The 19,508-nt window shown below is 43.5% G+C and overlaps 1 protein-coding gene across 1 annotated transcript; it reads right to left on the bottom strand.

The window, feature by feature from the left end:
* Positions 1–920: 920 nt before the first annotated feature.
* LOC133885466 (PRA1 family protein B2-like) lies at positions 921–1,992 on the bottom strand. Its single transcript, XM_062325186.1, has one exon. The coding sequence runs from the start codon at positions 1,875–1,877 to the stop codon at positions 1,245–1,247; it is 633 nt and encodes a 210-aa protein (XP_062181170.1). The 5' UTR covers positions 1,878–1,992; the 3' UTR covers positions 921–1,244.
* Positions 1,993–19,508: the final 17,516 nt, after the last annotated feature.

The following is a 19,508-nucleotide window of genomic DNA, read 5'->3' as shown; positions in this document are numbered from 1 at the left end:
TATACTAAGCATGCAAACTTGAGCATGTTGTATACCATGATACCACCAATAACATCTAGGCAACCTCTCAGATGCATATCATGCATACCTCAACAGGCGACATACAAACAAACTTAACATATTGGTCATAAAACAATCCATCATGCTGTCGCAAATTCGCGATAGAAATTTCAAATTCTTAATGAGAATGCATTGCTAAAACAACCTCAAAATAATGGTTTAACAGAAATTTGTTACTCTCAGGTAAGTCAGAAGAGCTGTTCCTGAATTACTATGGGCAGGTGATAATAAAAGATAGAACACGGAAAGTAATGGTTCCTCATCTCTCAAGCCCTCAACAAAAGGGAAAAACCAAGTAAAGCTACGCACGGACCTCCAGTCAGAGGGAAACAACATACATGCACCACCAGAGTTTCAAAAACTGTCTCAAAAAAGTTTTCCGGACAATGGTTGAAAGCTGGTACAGCCATTCACCAGTCAAATCATGGTCGCATTTCAGTAAATATTTTTCTCATTTTTGGTTTCAAAGTTTAACAGTTCGAACTTCCAACATCTAATAGGAAATAGAGTCTGGAAGAAGAAACAGATCAAACAGATCCTAAATTTAGTTGTGGCAGGCTTAGGCATGAACCAAACAGGTCCATTGTCTCACCCGGAATTATTTGCCCTGGTCTAGTACCCAGCTAGTGATTGTCAAGAGCTGGAACCATGGCTATCACAAAATACTATGAAGCCAATGTCCATTCTGATGTAAAATCTCATTTTGGACAACTAGATTCAAGCAATAATAGATGATCACACAGTGACACAGACAATTAACAGCATATAATAACAAATTTCAGGTAAAGCATCGATATCAAGTAGGAAGCATATCAAGTCACCATAAAATTTCCATAAGCATATCAAGTAGAAGCATATCATAAAGAAATTATAGAACAAGCAAATTGTATTACTGTCTCATTGCTCCTAGGAACACACCATTTATATTGATACGACATCATGAATTCATATTCATTGGAGTACTTAACACTACACCTCAGGATAGCGTGAATTTAAGAGATAATTCTGCTGTGCTAGAGTCGACGTATCAATCGAAAACCAACACTAGGCCAGTAGATCTGCAAGTACACAAGGAGGAACCGGGGAAGAATAAGCTACAGCTACAAGACTAGATCCAAACAATTTCCAGCTTACGAGGAACTTCTCGAGCCCAAGAACTCTACCAGATCTTGCCGTCCGCTGCCTCAGACCCCAGATCCGGGTGCCCCGAGGAAGGATAGCAGCCCCTGGGTCGCGCTGTTGCCGGGGGCCGCGTTGGGCTCGTCGAGGAAGAGGTCCTCGGGCACGCGGAACGCGCCGTGCGCCGCGACGACGGCCCCGCCCACGAGAAGGCCGGAGATGATGAGCGACGCGACGGACGTGAAGAAGAGCAGGACGAATGACGCGCCGACGAGGCCCATCAACGTCTCGCGGTCGGAGAAGGTGCGGCCGAAGAGGACGACGGGCTGATCCGTGGCGCGGAAGAGGTAGAGGAAGCACCAGGCGGCGAGGAGGCCCAGAAGGATGAGGAGCGAGAAGGGGTGCGCCAGGAGCGACGCCCCGAGCGCGAAGGCCACCAGGGCGGCGTAGTTGACGCGGAAGTAGGCGAGGTTGCGGCGCAGGCGGGAGGTGGCGTCGGAGAGGGAGTCCGGCTTCGAGAACGCCGAGCGGTCCAGCAGCTCCCCCCACGGCCGCCTGTCGGACAGCGAGCGCCGCGCCGACTCCGAGAGCCGGCTCAGGAGGAGCCGGAAGGCCGGCGTGGCGATCGGCGCGTCCGAGGCGGCAGCCGCGGAGTTTGTCACCGGGAGGAGGGGCGGCGGCGTCGGTGCTGAGGCCATGGCGATGATTTCCGAAGGGGAGGCTGTGCTACGGGAGATGGGGAATTGGGGATGGCTTGTCGCTGTTGCGGTGCTGGCTCTCGCAAATGGTTGGTTGCCGTCCCGCTTCCGCGTTGGGGTGTCACATATATGCTTGGTTGGTTTGATCTTCTATGTCCATGACAGTGGGCCGATGTGTAACATCGGGTATGCATGTCAGTGGGCGGATAGTTTGCATGGTAGTATTTATCTTTTTTTAAGAGTATAATATGGACGAAAAACATACAACACTACTAAACATGTACACGTATATATGCCTTAACCTAACTTAAATTCATCCTGAGACCTACACCCTCTGAGATCGGCGGAAGAGTTGGACCTTGGACTCGTAGTATTTTGTCTTTGATCGGCGGAAGAGTTGGACCTTGGACCCGACTTTCTTGGGTTCAAAGTTTCCTCTGCTTGTGAACGTGGACCTGGCCTATGGTTTGTCCTCGAGCGATTTTTTAATATATATTTTCTAAATATTTTAAGATTGCATATCTGTTTGAAAAATAACGAAATCTATTCTATTTTGTCTGTTGAACGGACGAGATTTATTGCGCTCCGGCTCCTAACGAATTTAATAACTAAAGACAGGAAAGTTTCATCCGTTTAGCGGGCAAGAACTTAATCTCACCCGTTGAACATACGATACCTTCATCTCGTACGTACGACGGACGACATATTTGTATCGCCCACCAATCGAGCGACATATTCAATTTAATTCAATTACAAAAATATATATGATTAGTTTTTAATATAGATTTTGTATTCGGTAAATTGAAAAATATTGCACATTCATTCGGCGAAAAATGGCAGTTATGCATATAATTGTCCAAACAGTTCATTCTATCATTAATTTTAGTTGTATGTTATTTTGTCAATATTTCTTTATTTAGTTGGTATAAAAGTGTGTGGAATTTTTTTTTGAAGTGACTTTGTGAGAATACAGAATATAATTTGTCGAGCAATAGTAGTTATGAAACACAAATATCATATAACCCGACACAGAGTTTACATACGCTAATAAACATTATATGGGATATGAGGTTTTTGTCGTTGCGCGAATGAATCCTAACCATAAAAAGATGACAGCAAACGTTGGCATGTATGGTACCCCTAAAGAATAACCTAATAACGCGCCTCTACTAAACCTAATATGCCTTAGAGAATAAAAATAGGTCGATATAAAATAGATGCTCTCTACTAAGAGCACCTAGGATATTTGTCATTTCTCAAGGCATCGGGACCATCCGCCTTAGCACGACGGGCCCTCTCCTGCTTCCTTTCCATCTCTGCTTCGCGTGCTTCAGCTGTGGTGCGCTCCTCCACTGTCTTCCTCGTACGCTCCTGCTTCTGACGCTTCAATCGTAGCTCCTCCTGCTGTTGCTTGTACTCCCGGCATTCGTAAGCTTCCCTGCTACATCGCATCTCTATGTCAACCCACCGTTTCTAGTGCTCATTTTGCTCCATATCCAGTCATTCCATGAAGTCACAGATAGGTGGAGAAGATTGGACAAATGAAACAAGATGGGAGATTAGTGAGGCAGTGCATGAAACTGTATGTAAAGTGGCACATGAGTGATCTATGTCGCTATACCGGTGGGTACTCATACGGTCCATGTCGAGGCGGGTCATACTAGTAATTGGCACACATAAAAAAGCGACTGCCATAGATGTAAGATATGTCCTGAAACTCGCGAAGCCTAAGATGAAAATCCCCTAATGATTCTTAGATGGGCTTAATGGAGCTGAGGAAGACATTACAATTGAGAGAGCTGAGAAAGGAGTGGTCTATCCATAGTTAATGGTGGGGTTATTGAAAGTGCATCTAAGCCCCTATATTGGTTTTAGATAATTGATGACAAATGATTAAGAGATTAATGAGGTTATTGAGGTTATGAACAAGTTTTAGTCCTATTAAAAAAAGTTAAATGATGTTGGCATCCTAAAAAAAGAGAAGCAGCACGTAATAACTCAATAGATTTAATTTAATTTAATTTTTGAATTTGAGTATATGTGTGTTGTTATACGAGGGATGCGTTTAGATTGACTAGATAATATCTCAGTGCTCAAATGACGCTGTTAGATCAAAGATGGGAGTCACAAATCACCCTACGAATACCGGATAGTTCTTAGTCTTTGTCTAAACCTAGAGTCTCCGGGTTGACCCGGATACTCTAGGTTCTGTTGTCTATCTGGACCCTCCAGGTTGAGTTCCGGATAGGGCTCTCAGCTGAACGGTTTAGTACCAACCCGAAGTCTCCGGGTCAAATCGGATACTCCGGATCAGTACAAAAAGTACTGTAATAGCTAGTTTTGGAGGGATGGGTTTAAATACCCCCTCACCCCCTTCTTCATTTGATGTTGAACCAACTCGAGACAAAAGCATTCAAAGCCTATTTAGAGCCATCCCACTCCTTTAGTGCATTAAATCTTGCAAGGATTTGAGAGTTGGTTTGGGAAAGTGAGATCGAGTGCTTATGAGCATAAATCCATCTTTGAGCATTTGAGTTTGTCATAAAGTCATCGATTCATGCTTTTTACTCTTGGAGCTCCGAGCTCCTAGACGGCTATACGTCACCGAGAGACCACCCAAGCTTGTGGAGTGCCCTGGGAACTTTGTGTAGGTCATCCTCGCCTCCGCAAGGAAAGAGAAAAGTTGAGTAAGCCCTGAGCTTGATCTTCGTGGTCGCTCAGTGAGGATAAGGGTTGACAGAGATCTGGTTCTTTATGAGCATCTCAACGGAGACGTAGGATCATTGGATCCAAACTCTAGGAAACAAATTCCTATCTGCTTTGCTTTCATTGTTATTTTAGTTGATTTTGGATAATTTGCCCTGATCTATGTGATTGTATGTTTCTAGCTACAGGTGAAGTGTCAAAAGACTTACATACAACCTTAGGAACCTGTGGTAACGCTTGGAATTAATTAGAATTGCTTAGGAGTTCATAGCTTTCAATTTCCTATTTTTACCCGGACTATCCAGGTTGTGCTCAGAACCTCCGGACCCCGGAGCATCCGGTTTGACCCAGAATATCTGGACTGTTTAATCTGTTGTAAAGTTTTAATTTTCAGGAAACGTCTATTCACCCCCCCTCTAGACGACATCACATACATTCAGTTATTTATGGTGACTGGAGGCTGGTGCATGGACTGAGTGCATAGGTATGGCTGGGGCTGGAGCACATGATTTCCTGTGAAAACTGAAAAAGTTATGGTATTGATGTTTGATAGAGATTCTCTGTGAAAGTTATTGCTTGGTGTGGTCATTTCATTCTGCAAAAGTTTTGCAAGGAGTTGTTGTTGCCTCTACATGCAAAGCATGAATCATATGAAAGCATTGGGCTTAGAAAAAACATATTGGTAAAATGATAAATCTTAGCCAACAACGCGGAAACACATTAAAAACTGCAAATACCAAACACAACTATTATGCATAAATTATCGCATAGTCCTTACATCAAGAATATAAGTAATACACAACTAATACAACTTAGTTCTCACATCACGAACATCAAATTGTAACTTTCTGACGTGGGTGTCGTATGGCAGTGTTACTATGTTATGTAATCATACTCGAATGAATTATCATCGGCTTTTATTGTATATACCTTTTTACCCCACATATTCCTATCTCCCTTCGATGATCTGCCTTCATCAGCTATGCGACGAAGGGTATATACGACACGTCCAGTCTTACATATTCGTACATGTCTACTTTCTATGTATTACATATTCAGATGTTACTACTTACAATGTCATTACTGTAATTCTTAATCCCATGTGACATCACGCTACCAGCTTCTCAGATTGAAGTCACCTCTCGCTACCATGTTTTCAGGGAGATGCGACCCCTGGCTGTCAACGTTTCAGATTGACGTAACCTCTCGCTGCCACCTTTTCAGAGTGATGTGACCGCACGCTGCCGACTACTCAGAGTCTAGTGACCGCTCGCTATAGGAAGGCATCTAATGCATGCACTATATCTAAATTATATACCTACACTTGGTCCATACACTATATGTCCCTGCTTATAAAATGTGAGGCTGAGGCAACGAGAAGGTCATGACATCACATTTTTTCGAAAAAAACACTACCATATGATACTTAATACCACACCATGGCTGCCTTCTCAAGTAAACATTTCTCGTGGACATCGAAATTCTTAATGATAGCCCTACATACTATGAGGGAGACCTAGATAAAAGGTGACAATGTGTTAAAGGAGGAGAACCTAAATAAAGTGCTGTCGAAATGGCAAACCATGACTCATTGTCTTTGTTTTACCACGGAGGAATGGCGGCGAATGTTAAGCTTTGTGACATCTATGGACATAAAGACACACTTGTTAGAGTACCGTCAGAGATACATTAGGGTGTATGAATTTGCCGACATAGCAAAGTGCTTTAGCAAGCGAGCACACACCATATTTATGCATCCTTAGCAGTACGATGAGCACATTAAGGTATGTTCATCGTTATTACATGTCTCAGTTATTTGTTCGGTTGCACTTCTAAGACACGTTTATATTTTTATATGCTCTTTTTTATACTAGGTATTCCCTCATGATGAAGAGTTGTTGAACCAATCCATCGAGAACTTTTTAGGGCTACATCTGCTCTTTGGTGACGGCTGCCTACCCAGACATAACTAGAGACGCGGAGGTGGTCATTCGAGACCTTCATGCCATTGTGATAGAGGCGGTGGTTCAAGCCACCGTGAAAGAGGTGGTCGTTCGACAACCACCATAAGAGGACCTGCTTCTACCACTTCCACCACAACCGAATGGGTTGGTTTTGACGATAATGACTTCATGCTTACTCCTTAGAGAACTCCACGTCGTTGCAAATTCTCTAACGACAGAGCAAATGGCTGGGATCCTAATTTTGATTATTGATCCTAACTTTGATTATTTTTTGTATACACCGGCACCACGTAGACCAAAATCCCTATAATACGATTACCATTGGATGAACTGGAAGATAAGGCACAAACAACTTCAAGGGCCATTTTGTCCATAATGTTTATGCTAATAATGTTTACCTTAGCATTTTGTTATATTTTCTTGTACCGTGTTATTCGTAATTGAATAAATTGTACCCCATCATGTAACATTTTATTGTAGTTACAAGTGTTATAGTAGTAGGGTTTTTTTATGCAAAGGCTTTTTATTTTGAAAGTTGCAAGTGAACGATTTGAAAGGGGACATGACCGCACGGTGCTATGCTTTGGGATGGATCGAGAACACATTTAATAAAAACATGACTGATAACAAAGATCCGACATAAACATTCAACATGATATGACAACCACGTAATATAAATACTAGCATAGAGTACACATAAAACAGTAACACGGAGTACTAGTACATAACACCATGAAACTAACGATGACATAGAATCCTACAGGTTACGTCTCCTCTTAGATACCTGGTCGCATCTGTCCTGGGGACCAGGGGCGAAGCCAAATGGGTCATAGGGGGTACAAATGCACCCACAACAAAAACAAATTTCAGTGCTAATCATCACATATTTACCACACATGCACCCCCATAGCCCAGAGTCCTGCACCCCCCACAGCCCAACGTGAAGCACGAGCAAGCCAATATCCAGTCACACAACTAGCGAATGGCCCAACGTCAACCAAGCCTGAGCTGGTCGAGGGGAAAGTGAGTGGTCCAGGCATGTGTGATGTAGTGAGGCCCGAGGCTGTGACTCATGGGCTAATTAATCTATCGATGATCGAGCATCCATCGATGTGTCCTCTTTCGTTCTCCTGCTGTTGGCTGTTGTCGTAGGTTGCTCGCCCTTTCTACTAGTCGCCCATGCGGCCACGACGATGCCCCCATAGCCTCATCGTCGGTCGCCACATCCCGAAGGACGGCTGCACCTCCCTCCGTCCCTCGTCGGCTGCCGTGTCACGGCTGCCCGTTGTCGCCCATCATCCATTGATTGCAAAAGGCAAGAACCATTGTTTGCTTCTAAAGTTCCAATTCTCCCTATTTCTTTCAAGCAAAGCCCCTAAGTTTGCAAGATAAAGTTTCAATCATCCAATTATTGCTTGTGATTATCTAGACTATAGGGGTAGGTTGCATATCCTGCGAAATCATGATCCAATTTGGGTTCAGATTAGGGAATTTTAGGGGATTTTTTTTTGTGGGGATAGATAGGCTAGTGTTCTACGAAAACTAGGTACATAAAAGAAGTATTTGGGAATCATTCGTCATGGATTTTCTCATTAGGAACTCAGTTTATATGGCTTGATTAATGTCAAATTAAGGTTCATATAGATTTTGGGGTTTCAAATTGGTTGAACCAAATTGGTTGAACATGACATTATGGCATCTGAATTACTAAATAATATCTAATTAAGTTACCAACTAATTGGTAGCATCCAAATTTCCTGTACCCATTCCCTGCACAGATCTGAGTTAAATATTTATCAAGGCTTAGAATTGTTAGTGTCGATGGACATTTGGATATGGTGGATGCTTTCAAGAATTCAATCATTCAAAGATGAGGTCATAATTTTGATGGTAAATTGCCTTTTTTATGTTTAGTATTATTGAGAAAAAATTCATAGTTATGATTGTGTCATGTCTCATATTGTCATGTGTATCATTTATATTTCATGTAGTGAGGTATATGAGATGCTGAAAATGCATATGTGAGCTCTAGGCTCGAACACAATAATCTTAAGGATGCAATAAGTCCATAAATGTATATTTTTCATGGTAAGGTTACCTCAATATCAACCTCTATTATTTTGCATATCATTTCTCTATTTATATACAAAAATTATATAACTGTTTAATATGTATATCTTTGTTTTCTAGATAATACCGTTTTACCATATAAGTATTGGCGTATTCGTATCACATATCATCTCGTAGTTGCTAAGTGGCACACCCCCTTGCTTCGGCTCTACCTTCGCCACTGCTGGGGACCCTGCGTTCAACGACAGAGAAGCGGTCCATGCCCACGCCCAACATCTCGTCCTGCCAGCTCACACCCACGTGTCTAGCCCCAATAGCGGCACCCGCGCAAGGCAGGCCCATCAGGAGTGTGGGCGCCATCTCGCGCACAGCAGGTGGAACGTGTGCGTCTCGGGACGCCACCTATCAACAAGGGCCATGAGGAGGGCCCTATCGTAGCTAAACCATGTCGCCGCCTCTGAGGCCCCCACCAACGCGTCCACCTCCACAAGCCAACATAGCGGAAGTAGATCAGCATCACATAACCTGCAAACATACTACAGGTAGCGACCAATATCATGTCTAAATCTGTATGAAACCGTAAATTCAAAATTAATAAACCCCGGGATCCAGCGTTCGTCAATCCTCATGAGCTCATCCAGCACATAAGGTCGAAGTACCAAGAGGTCCTTAGCCTACACCGCGATGCAGTACAAACGGTGCCTGATGTTGATCTGGGGGTTGAGCAGCTCCAGCGGCGCCATACCTAAATGTTCACAAATTATTTATATTTTTATATGCAAAACAAACAAAGAGTAAGAAGTGTCGACCGATATAGATCTGGTCTAAACTGGTCTAGACTAGTCTTTATTTGTGTGAACTGAATAAAAAAGCGTCCAACATATAACATGATATAATAGATTGTTCAAATCGTACATAAATATGTGAACAAATCGTAACATAACACATTACAACCTCGCACATTGTGACCATCTCGGTATTAACATAGTAAAGTACAATGGTGTGCACATGAATATATATCACGCAACAAATTACAACATTAATTGATATCAATGAGCCGATGAAACCGACATTCGACGACTACGAGGACGTCTCCCATCTGCATCAGACCCGAAAGAACCTGCTTCCGCGGGGTTCACATATGGGACACCAGCGATGCATTTCTTGTGAGTGTGTCCAGTTCTGCTGCACTTATTGCACCATTTCACATGACATTCAATTTTTGCTTCATCCATGTCATTACGTAGCCTCGTAGTCCTGCGCCGCCCCTTCTTCTACTTCATCTTGTCGGGATCAGGTATGAACACAACATCGGGCTTAGATTCCTTCGTGAAAAAACCATAAATCCCGAAATTATAGTGAAAGTGCATCTAGGCCTCTAAGTGGGTTTTGGTTTATTGATGACAAAACGATTAAGGGACTAATATGTTTATTGAAGCTATGAACAGGTTTTAGTCTCATTTGTGAAGATACACGACGTTGATGTCCCTCAAAAAGAAAAGAGAAGCGATTTGTAGCACTCAATAGGATTTAATTTGTTAGATCTTTGAAATTGAGTCTAGTAAAACCGTACTATCAAGAGGGATGCAATTGTTAGTTTTGATGGTGTCTTAATGCTCAAAGTAACCTATTAGTAGTATCAGCTTGTAGCAGGTGCAAATGCACCTGTCATCGAAGATGGTGCACTCGTGGATAACTCTCACACACTTGCCCCCTCTCCTTCCTTTGTCCCTACATAAAATTTCGTATATGTGCTGTGTAGTTCCTATGATCTTCACCTGGTGCATCTTTGCCTTCTTCACCTTATCTTCCGTGTACTTAGCCATCTTCGTCTTATAAATCATACTAGCATTATTTAGCGTCCTGTACGATACTGCATAGCGGTCTCTGAAATACTTGTATGTTCCTTGAGGTATGAACTCTACAATTCCCACCAGCGGTAACCCCCTCACACCATTCATCATCTAGTTGTAAACCTCTATAAAATTTGTAGTCGTAATGTCGTACCTAGCCCATTTGTGTCGTAGAGAAGAGCTCACTTCTCCTTAGACTCATTCTCAAATCCACTCGCTAAATGACCTGTTAGATGACCCGGTCCTTCGCGTGATGCCAGCTTCATTGTCATTTGACAAGGACTCAAGAGGTACTAGTACGTCCTTCGGTCCTATCACGGACCTCCCCGCACACTCCTGTGTTTGCTTCTTCGTAAGCTCATCCAGTGTTTTCCAAAGAGCATCGAACTGTTCATGAGATTCTTGTTCTTGAATTGATGAAAGAAGTTTGCACCTAAATACCTCATGCACCACCTACTCTGCAAATATGGCCATACAGGTCCAATCAAGCCACCATTCATTCTATTTTGCAACTCCATAATTGCCTTAAGCATCCCTGCATGCTGGTCATATATAATGCATACGTTCGGCCGAGCACCAACAATTATCATCCTCACATGGTACAGGAACCAATACCAACGATAGAACTTGATTGTTCCCATCGACCCCAATAGCAGTCATGATCTGTCTCGTGAACTTACCGGTAGGGAAAGTATCGTCGATGCACAAGATAGGACGATATTGCTTGAAAGCTTCGATATATGCTCCTATTGCGAAGAAACATCGTTCCAGGACGTACTTGTTAGGTTTGTACAGCAATGTGTACTTATCAATATTGTAATACGTTCCTGGGTTCCTTCCAGCAATGGTCTTTAGTAAATGTGGCAGATTGTCATATGATGCTTCGTAGGCCCCGAACCTCATCTCAATTGTCTTCCTCTTGGCCCTTCATTCCTTGTTGTAGCTGATAGTGTACTTGTACTCCTCCTCAATTTGCCTGATTATAGACTCTGATTCGTAGTTCAGGTTGTTCACGTTCTAGGCATACATCACATTGGCGACAAAAGCTTGTGGGGAACCATCCAAATAATATTCTAATTAATCACCAAGAGGATTATTATTCATAATCACAACCTCGATGATTAAACAGAATATCATCCCAGTAGTCCTGGCACGTGTTTTGTGCCCAAGATCGGAACACATGCATTCTAAAAATTAGCATCACAACATAGCTTAAGAAAGAGTTAGTAATTAATATTTATATTACAAGTCTTTAGCATGCAACCATTTCCAACAATTTACAACAAAAGGTAACAATAACTACGCAGCGAAAAGTTACACTGTAAACAACAAAAGAGAACGACGCCGCATGCCCTGAGGCACCGTCTCAAAACGTCACTTTTAGAGTAGGATGCACTACTCTTGCCCACCACCCTGATCGACAGGCACGAAGTAGCCAAACACTGGCTCTTCCTCAGCAGCAGCACCTGAAAACGCAGGCATGAGTACGAAGGTACTCGCAAGACTTAAACCATATAGAGCACATATACATAGCTCGACTCCAAGGATTATACATTGAGCCATTAGCAAGGAAAAGCCACAGGGTTAAGTTAAACATAAGCGGTAAGCAACCTAGATATATATATGTGTGAGCAACAAACTTAACCAACAAAAACATAACTTCAACCTGCCACAACCAACTGAACATAAATAACAGGAACCATTATGAACATACATGTAACAAGGACCAACTCAACCATCTCTCACATATCCATCCATCAATCACAAGTGAAAACTCTACGACTGATGCAGATTGACAGAAGCATGCTCATGATCGAGAGCGCGGTATTTCAAAATATTTTTACACACTGTAGGAGATACTCCTGGACCTCCACACGACTTGAGGACCATACGGCTTGTATGGCCACACAGATCCATACAGTGGGGTACTCATGTCAACCTTTCCTAATAAGCCCCGATCATTTGAAACATATATCGCTCGACGCGACGGTACTAGCCATCCCGCTCACACAGTCGATGTTCATGCCCTAAATGACCACAACTACAAAGGTATTTGGCTCGCCTTACCATTAGATCTGCATGTGGTGAGTATGATAAGTGCTAAAGCCGACTACACCAACGATCGGTGCTTAAAGGACGCAAGCAGTCTACGGTGTCCGGTTTCCTCTCCCACCCTACCCAGGGGAACTCCACATCCGGACAGGATAAACACCTCCTAGCACCACCCACATCTCGTCTCATACTCACCACTCACACAACCATCATCATCTCATATCCAACATTGTTATCGTCACAAAAGTAATAACGCCTAGGCTCGCGAACGATGAGACAATTCACCGCTCGACTTCTACCGAATGACCTATGTATTGCTAAGCATTTCGATTTAATTTATAATCTAGATGCCAACACATACTCATGGCGATAAGGAAAGGATAAACAACATTTTAAGGTAGAAGTAATACATTCAATATAGGATCTACCCACTTGTACCCAATCTCAACTAGACACATGCAAACATACATAAGCATAATTTATCAATTTTAGACTTCATTTAATTGACAAAGGTGCAATATGCTTAGTTGCTTGCCTTGCTGCTCAGGCGGCTGCCTATAATTACCCACGCAACACTCGTAGAAATCTGAAAGATTGGAGTCGTCTTCAACTGCAACCGCACCACGCTTCGGCTCCTTGTTCACTAAACAAGAACGCGTGCAATGATGAGCATGAATGAATGCAACAAGGTATGCCACAATGCTCATAAACATACTAGAAGTATAAGACATGCGAATCGATGCAACTCTAAACGATCTAAACAAAATCTAAAAAATAACAGTCATCCGGAGTATCCGAACTGGTTCGGAGTATCCGGGTTTGGACCCTCCAGGCGAACCTTTGGAAGAGGCACTCGGTTACTGCCTTTTTATTTGACTGGTCTAGAGTATCCGAGTGAACCTGAAATATCCTGGTTCCGTAGTATGCTGTCCATCCTACGATGAAGGCTCTCGGTTAGCCACTACTCTAACTTAACCCGAAACCTTCGGGTTGGTCCGGACTATCCTGGATGTGCCGGACACTCTGAGTGGGGCTCTGAATGAAGCTCTCGGTTACTCGATAATGCAACTACCCAGAGTCTCCAGGCTTAACCGGATTATCCGGGTGATACAGACTCGAGTTCTTCATAGCTTTTCCCTCGAGTGATTCAACTCACTTTACAAATCTATGCTACACAAACGTGCATATGCCCCATCCAAATGATTCTAAACCAATCTCGCAATCTTAACCCTAACCAATTTTGAACACAATTCAACGGACAATTTCTGCTGAACTCAGAGTATCCGGGTGAGTCCGGAATATCCGGGTCAGCCCAAAAAAGCTGTTCCTGAGTGAATTTTTGATCGATTCGAGTTACGATCTTTTCCAAGCCTAAAGGGAACATTTTAGGGGTAGTCCAAGGGTCCTGGAACTTACTAATCAACTAGCAACACGACTCTAGAACTCATTTTCGACCAAAACTCCATTTTTACTCCAAAAAGCTCAAGAACGCCAAGAACTTTAAGAACTACTCGACTCTTCCACGAAACGAAAATGGATTGGATAGATAAGTAGCTCATAAGCTAGAGAATGCAATGGTACCACATGCATACCTTGAATCCTCCACTTGAACTCGGATTTTGGGAGAAAGGGAGAGAGAGCTTGAGTGGGAGAGGGAGAGCGGCTGCAGCAGCTGCAGCTGAGCTGCTGAGTGAGGGCATGGGGAGTGAGGGAGGAGAGAGAGGGAGCAGGTGGGGCTGCCCCATTTGGTGGTTGAGATGGTGGGCCACTTGTGGAGCCCACATGTTAGAGAAAATGGGTACTTCCAATGCAATTTCTATTCTTTTCTCTCCCAAATTTTCTTCCTCTCATCCAAATGACTCAAAACGAATTGCTCTAATGTGCCAAAATAATTCTCCTCGAATTTAATTATGATGCTAATGACACATGATTAAGCTTAATCACGCGATTATGGGATTTTGGACGTGACAGGTTATATTCGTGTGGCTAGGCTAAAGTTCATCCATCATGCAAGTGTGGTCGACCACAATCGACACCTCCAAATAGTCAACCCACTTCCCCTTGAAGCTATGCACCCGCCACTAGCAACCCTCATTCGCGCACTTCACATCATATTCTTTCTTACTTGACTCGACAACATAAAACTGTCGTCGAAGCGCGGTCGCTCATTGAGTCATAACATCCTTCATGGCCTGATTGGTAGGATACATATCACCTTGGTTCACCTCATTCTGCGTATACTCCTAGGCCACTTAATTCTTCTTATTCACCACAAAGTTGTTAAAGTTTGGATCGTTCCAGTCAGCGGGAAACAGAGCATCGTCCTCATCATCCGAGATGTCATACTCAGGAGTTTCATTAGTCTGAAGATCATCCTGCTCTATCTGTTCAATTAGAGAAGGGATTCGTTCCCCCTCGTTTGCCTCACCGGTCGGTTCAGTCGGATAATTCGATGAATGTGCACCATCCGAATTAACATCTTCATCATACTATTCCTTATCACCCTCCTCCTATATGTACCCTCCACCCTGCATCTCCTCAACTTTCTCCTTATTCTTTAATTGCATAAGCAACATAGGAAGCCAACCTCTGTGCACAACATCCTACTGGTACCTCTTTCACACTTCATCTTCCCAGAGCGAGAACACCTCCGAGTCTGTTTGGACGGTTCCCCCGCAAAAAACTAGGTCTAAGATCTACCTATGTCAAAATTAGTAATAGTTGCTATCCTACCGAGTTTGTTAAAAAACAGGAATTTTTTTTACCTCTTTCTTTCAGTAGGACTTCTCCGCACAAATATTCCTCTCCTCCCCTCCCCTCCCCTCCCCTCCCCTATCCTCTTCTCTCCTCTCCTCTTCTCTCGGCTGCATGAGAATGAAATGAGATGCTGACGTCAGCAGGGCTGGCCGCGTCGGCCTAAATACTCAAAAAAATCTCGCCCGCTAAACGGGCAAGACCTTTTGGGTGGGCCTGCATGGCGTTGTAGCCACGAAGGTCTCGCGCGTTCAACAAGCGAGATCAAGTTCTCGCCCACTGAACGGGCGAGACCTTCCTCTCTTCGGTTATTAAATTCGTTGGCAGCCGGGCCCCACAATGTCTCGCCCGTTCAACGAGTGAGACCTTGTTCTTGCCCGTTGAACGGACGAAGTTAGGGTAAATCTCATTATTTTTCAAATGGGCATGTAATCTTGAAATATATATATATATATATATATATATATATATATATATATATATATATATATATATATATAATTATCTTAAAGCTCGGTTAACCGTAGTATGGGCCCATTTGGCCCATTTCATGGTTTTTGTTTTATTTTTTTGGCTTTGCTTCTAAGAAACAAGCCCTTGCAGTGAAAGAGCAATGACCGTAATATAGGATTAATATGTTTTGATGATTAATGTTAACATGGTTAATAGAACTAACTTGGTTTGTGAGTATTCAATGTTCAATTTCATAGATTCTACGTGATGTACTTGAGGTATCAAACACCTCAAAGAGTTACAATTCAAAGTCAAAGAAGAGATTCATGAAGATATAATAATCTATTTTTGTGACAAGTGATCATGGTGTTGAGAGCGTCACTTTTATAGATAGATTTGCTTCCATTTGGTCGTACTACAAAGAGAGATTTGGGTTAGTAGCTTGATCTAGTGCCTTTAAATTAGTTATCTAGTAGTGATGCACATAAGGCTTGGCTAGTCCTTATAGACCAGTTAGAGACCCAAAACATTAAAGAAGAGAAGCCATCAAAATCAGGATAAAGTTTTGGTTGAATTGGACAAAGTTTCAATCAAATCACATGCACCGAATAATCTAGTGTGAGCATCGATGTGCACCAAATGGTTTCATCGGAGGATTTATACATAGGGAATTTTTAGAAAAGGATCTGAAGATACTACATCAGATGTTTCAGTGATAACATCAGAAGGTATCAACAAAGGAATCAATGAAAGTTCTGGTGATCAACGGAGGATCGCATTAGAGCATTTATATAGAGAGAATTTTTGGTTTGAAGGTGGCGAGATGCACTCACAAAATGTTCCATTGTTGAAGCTTGAAGACCATTGGATGATCCAATGGCGTGGCCGATGAGCAACAGCTATTTTCTGGAGTCGATTGAGTTACACTCACCAGATGTTCCGATGCTAGAAAAGTTGTGCTCACCGAAACATCCGGTGTTCATAATTTTTAGGCTTGAGGGGGCAACGACTAGTTTTTGGTGTTGGGGCTATAAATACTCTAACACCTTGGCCATTTGAGGGAGCTAGAGCCCAGGAGCATTCAAATACACTTGAAAGGAGTTCTTGCCACCAAAGTTGAGCATATTGAAGACCAAGGTAATTATCATAAGATTAAGGACTTGATTAGTGCTAGTTTAGACCTAGTGATCCACACTTGTTACTCTTGGTGCTTGTTAGTACCTAGATGGTTTGATAGTGTTTGTGCTTTGAGAGACCCTCCGAGGAGATCATGGAGCGGTCGCAAGCTTTGTGAGCAATTGGAGTGCACCGTTCTGGAGTGGCAAAGCACTACCATAGTGAGACAGTGGTGAGCAACCAGGATAGGCCTAGTAGGAGACCCATTTGCGAGTAGGGAGCTCTAACGACTATCCATGGAGTTATCCGACAGAGGAGCTTAGCCCTTGCGAGGGGCTCCAACATGGACTAAAGGGTGAACGATAATTCAACGATACTACGAGAAAAGTCGTTGTGCTTAGTATTTGAAATCTCTCTACCCTTTACATTCCACACTTACTATTCCACATTTATCTTTCCTAAAATTGTCATGTGTAGTTTGTAAGATTACAACTTAGTGTGTAAAATTTTGTTACGGTAGAATAGAACCACTAAATAAATCTAGAACATATATAGATGAAAATTGATTTAGGTTTATCTTGTTGAATTTGAACTATTAGTTTTAAATGATCCCAATTCAACCCCCTCTCAGAGTATCATCGATCCTTACACATAGTCATAAGTCTGGTTCGATATTTTTCAATCGAGACATGTGCCACTACTTTTACAAAAGAAATTATGCAAAAATATTAGCTCGATCCATAGTACTGCTTTATTTTTAGTGCCACTGAATGAATTTTTCCTTCACTTGATTATTTGCTATTCAATCCATACAACCAATGATTTTTATATTTTTCATTTTATTTTTTCTAAAAATAGAGAGGATATTAAGTGTCTCAAGTTTTCATGGCTCCACCACCTACCCCACCCCAAACAAACCCAGCTCCTCCCAGTCAAGCACATTGCCATATTCTACCCTTACCCACCCCCCTGTCTCTCTTGATGGTCCATTTCAACAATAGTCCCACACAAAGGCTTAGTGTGGTAGAGGCACTAACGAGACATAAATTCCTCCTCCCCTCAAAGCTCCCATACGCTGTAAGATTTGAGTATAAAAACAGCAATATTCAACTTATATTTAATATTTCTAACTCAGCATCAGCTTTGGCCTTGAACTTCCGACTTCAAACTCATACACGGAAAAAAACTTTGAAGTTGTTTTATTCAAGCTTTGAACTCGTAAGGGAATAGCCTAGAGCGATTTTTCATTCTTTCTACTTAATAAAGGGCATATTTTGAACTTGAAATTACCTTTGAGCTCAAATTTTAGAAACAAAATCAACTTGATTTGGAAACATTAGGCTACAAAATTCTTCAAGCAAAAACCCTAAATTCCACTTCTTTGATATCCAGACTCAAAATCTCTCATGTGAAGATAAATTACAACCAATTCATATCGTATGTGTCCTCCCTACCACACTAGGTGGCAGTGAGTCGGATCGGGTCAGGCCTCGTGGGTTTTACACCCAACGAGAGTGGGTTCATATGTAAAAAACGTCCCGTGAGGCCATCAGGTCGAACCCGTCCTGAGTCGAGTTCGGGTTTGACGCGGGCAGCCTTGAAAACCCGAGCCCACACCTTTACTCCGTCGTCTCCTCCGACACATCCAGACCTCCACTCCAGTCCATCATACGCCACAGCCAGATCCAGATCCACCTCATTGCCGGCCTCGCAGGCATCGTGCATGGGTCCAAATATAGCCGTGCACGTGTCTCACCCCCCCCCCAAGGCATCTCGCACCTGTAGCCTCTCGCGCTCCTCGCGTCAGCCTCCGGTCCTCGGTGTCGGACGATGCGGCCCCTCATGTAGTGGCTGCGCTGCGGCTGTTGCTGTTGTTCTTCTTCGATTGGCAAGCGACTTGGCTACGCTGTGGTGGCTGCTGCTGCTGTTCTTGTCCGATTGGCATGCAGAGATTTGATTTTTGAAGCAAAGTGAGTGACTACGGCTCCACACACTACGCAGAGCTTACTGCTGTGCCATCTCACCGCCGATTCACCATCCTCGTGCAGCTCCAGCCCATAAGCCTAAAGCAGCACAGGAGCGACACTGGTTCCCCACCTCCTCTCCTCAATTCCCTGCTGGGAAGAGCCGTGCTGACCACTTTCTTCCCTAGCTCTGGTCGTCAAGTTCCACCAAGCCATCACCGATGACAACACGCCACATGCCACCTCCGTTCCATTTGACAGCTCGGTGAGCAACCCTATGGTCCCTAGATGGTTGCTGGACCCTTTTCCCTCTCCTTCCATGCCTCCCTTCCTCCTCTCCACGCCAGTCAAACCTCCACCATCGCCTTGGCCACCATTGCAAGCTCTCCGGCCATCACCATCGACTGGCTACCGCTCGAGCGGACTTCCCATCATGTGTTGATGCTTCTGTGTGACTGAGGCTAGAAAAGGCGAGGCACTGATGCTTCGGCGGCGGCGGCGATGTTGGGCGAGTAGACACCAAAGGCGATGAGCGCGAGGAGGAAGACGCGTGGCGGGTGGATCCCGCGCATGAGCAGGCGCAACGGGCCGACGGTGCCATGGTGATGGGGAGTAGGCATGGGGACGACACCATGGGAATGGGGAGTAGGCGCGGGGACAACACCATGGAGATGGGGAGTAGGCAGGGGACGAGGCAGT

The sequence above is a fragment of the Phragmites australis genome, chromosome 11 (assembly GCF_958298935.1).
Source record: "Phragmites australis chromosome 11, lpPhrAust1.1, whole genome shotgun sequence".
In the NCBI taxonomy this organism is placed as follows: domain Eukaryota; kingdom Viridiplantae; phylum Streptophyta; class Magnoliopsida; order Poales; family Poaceae; genus Phragmites; species Phragmites australis.
The sequence above is the reverse complement of the archived record's forward strand: the minus strand, read 5'-3'. Positions and strand labels throughout refer to the sequence as shown.

Coding starts and splice junctions, on each gene's coding strand:
- LOC133885466 (XM_062325186.1), bottom strand. CDS start 1,877: ATGGCCTCAGCACCGACGCCGCCGCCCCTCCTCCCGGTGACAAACTCC.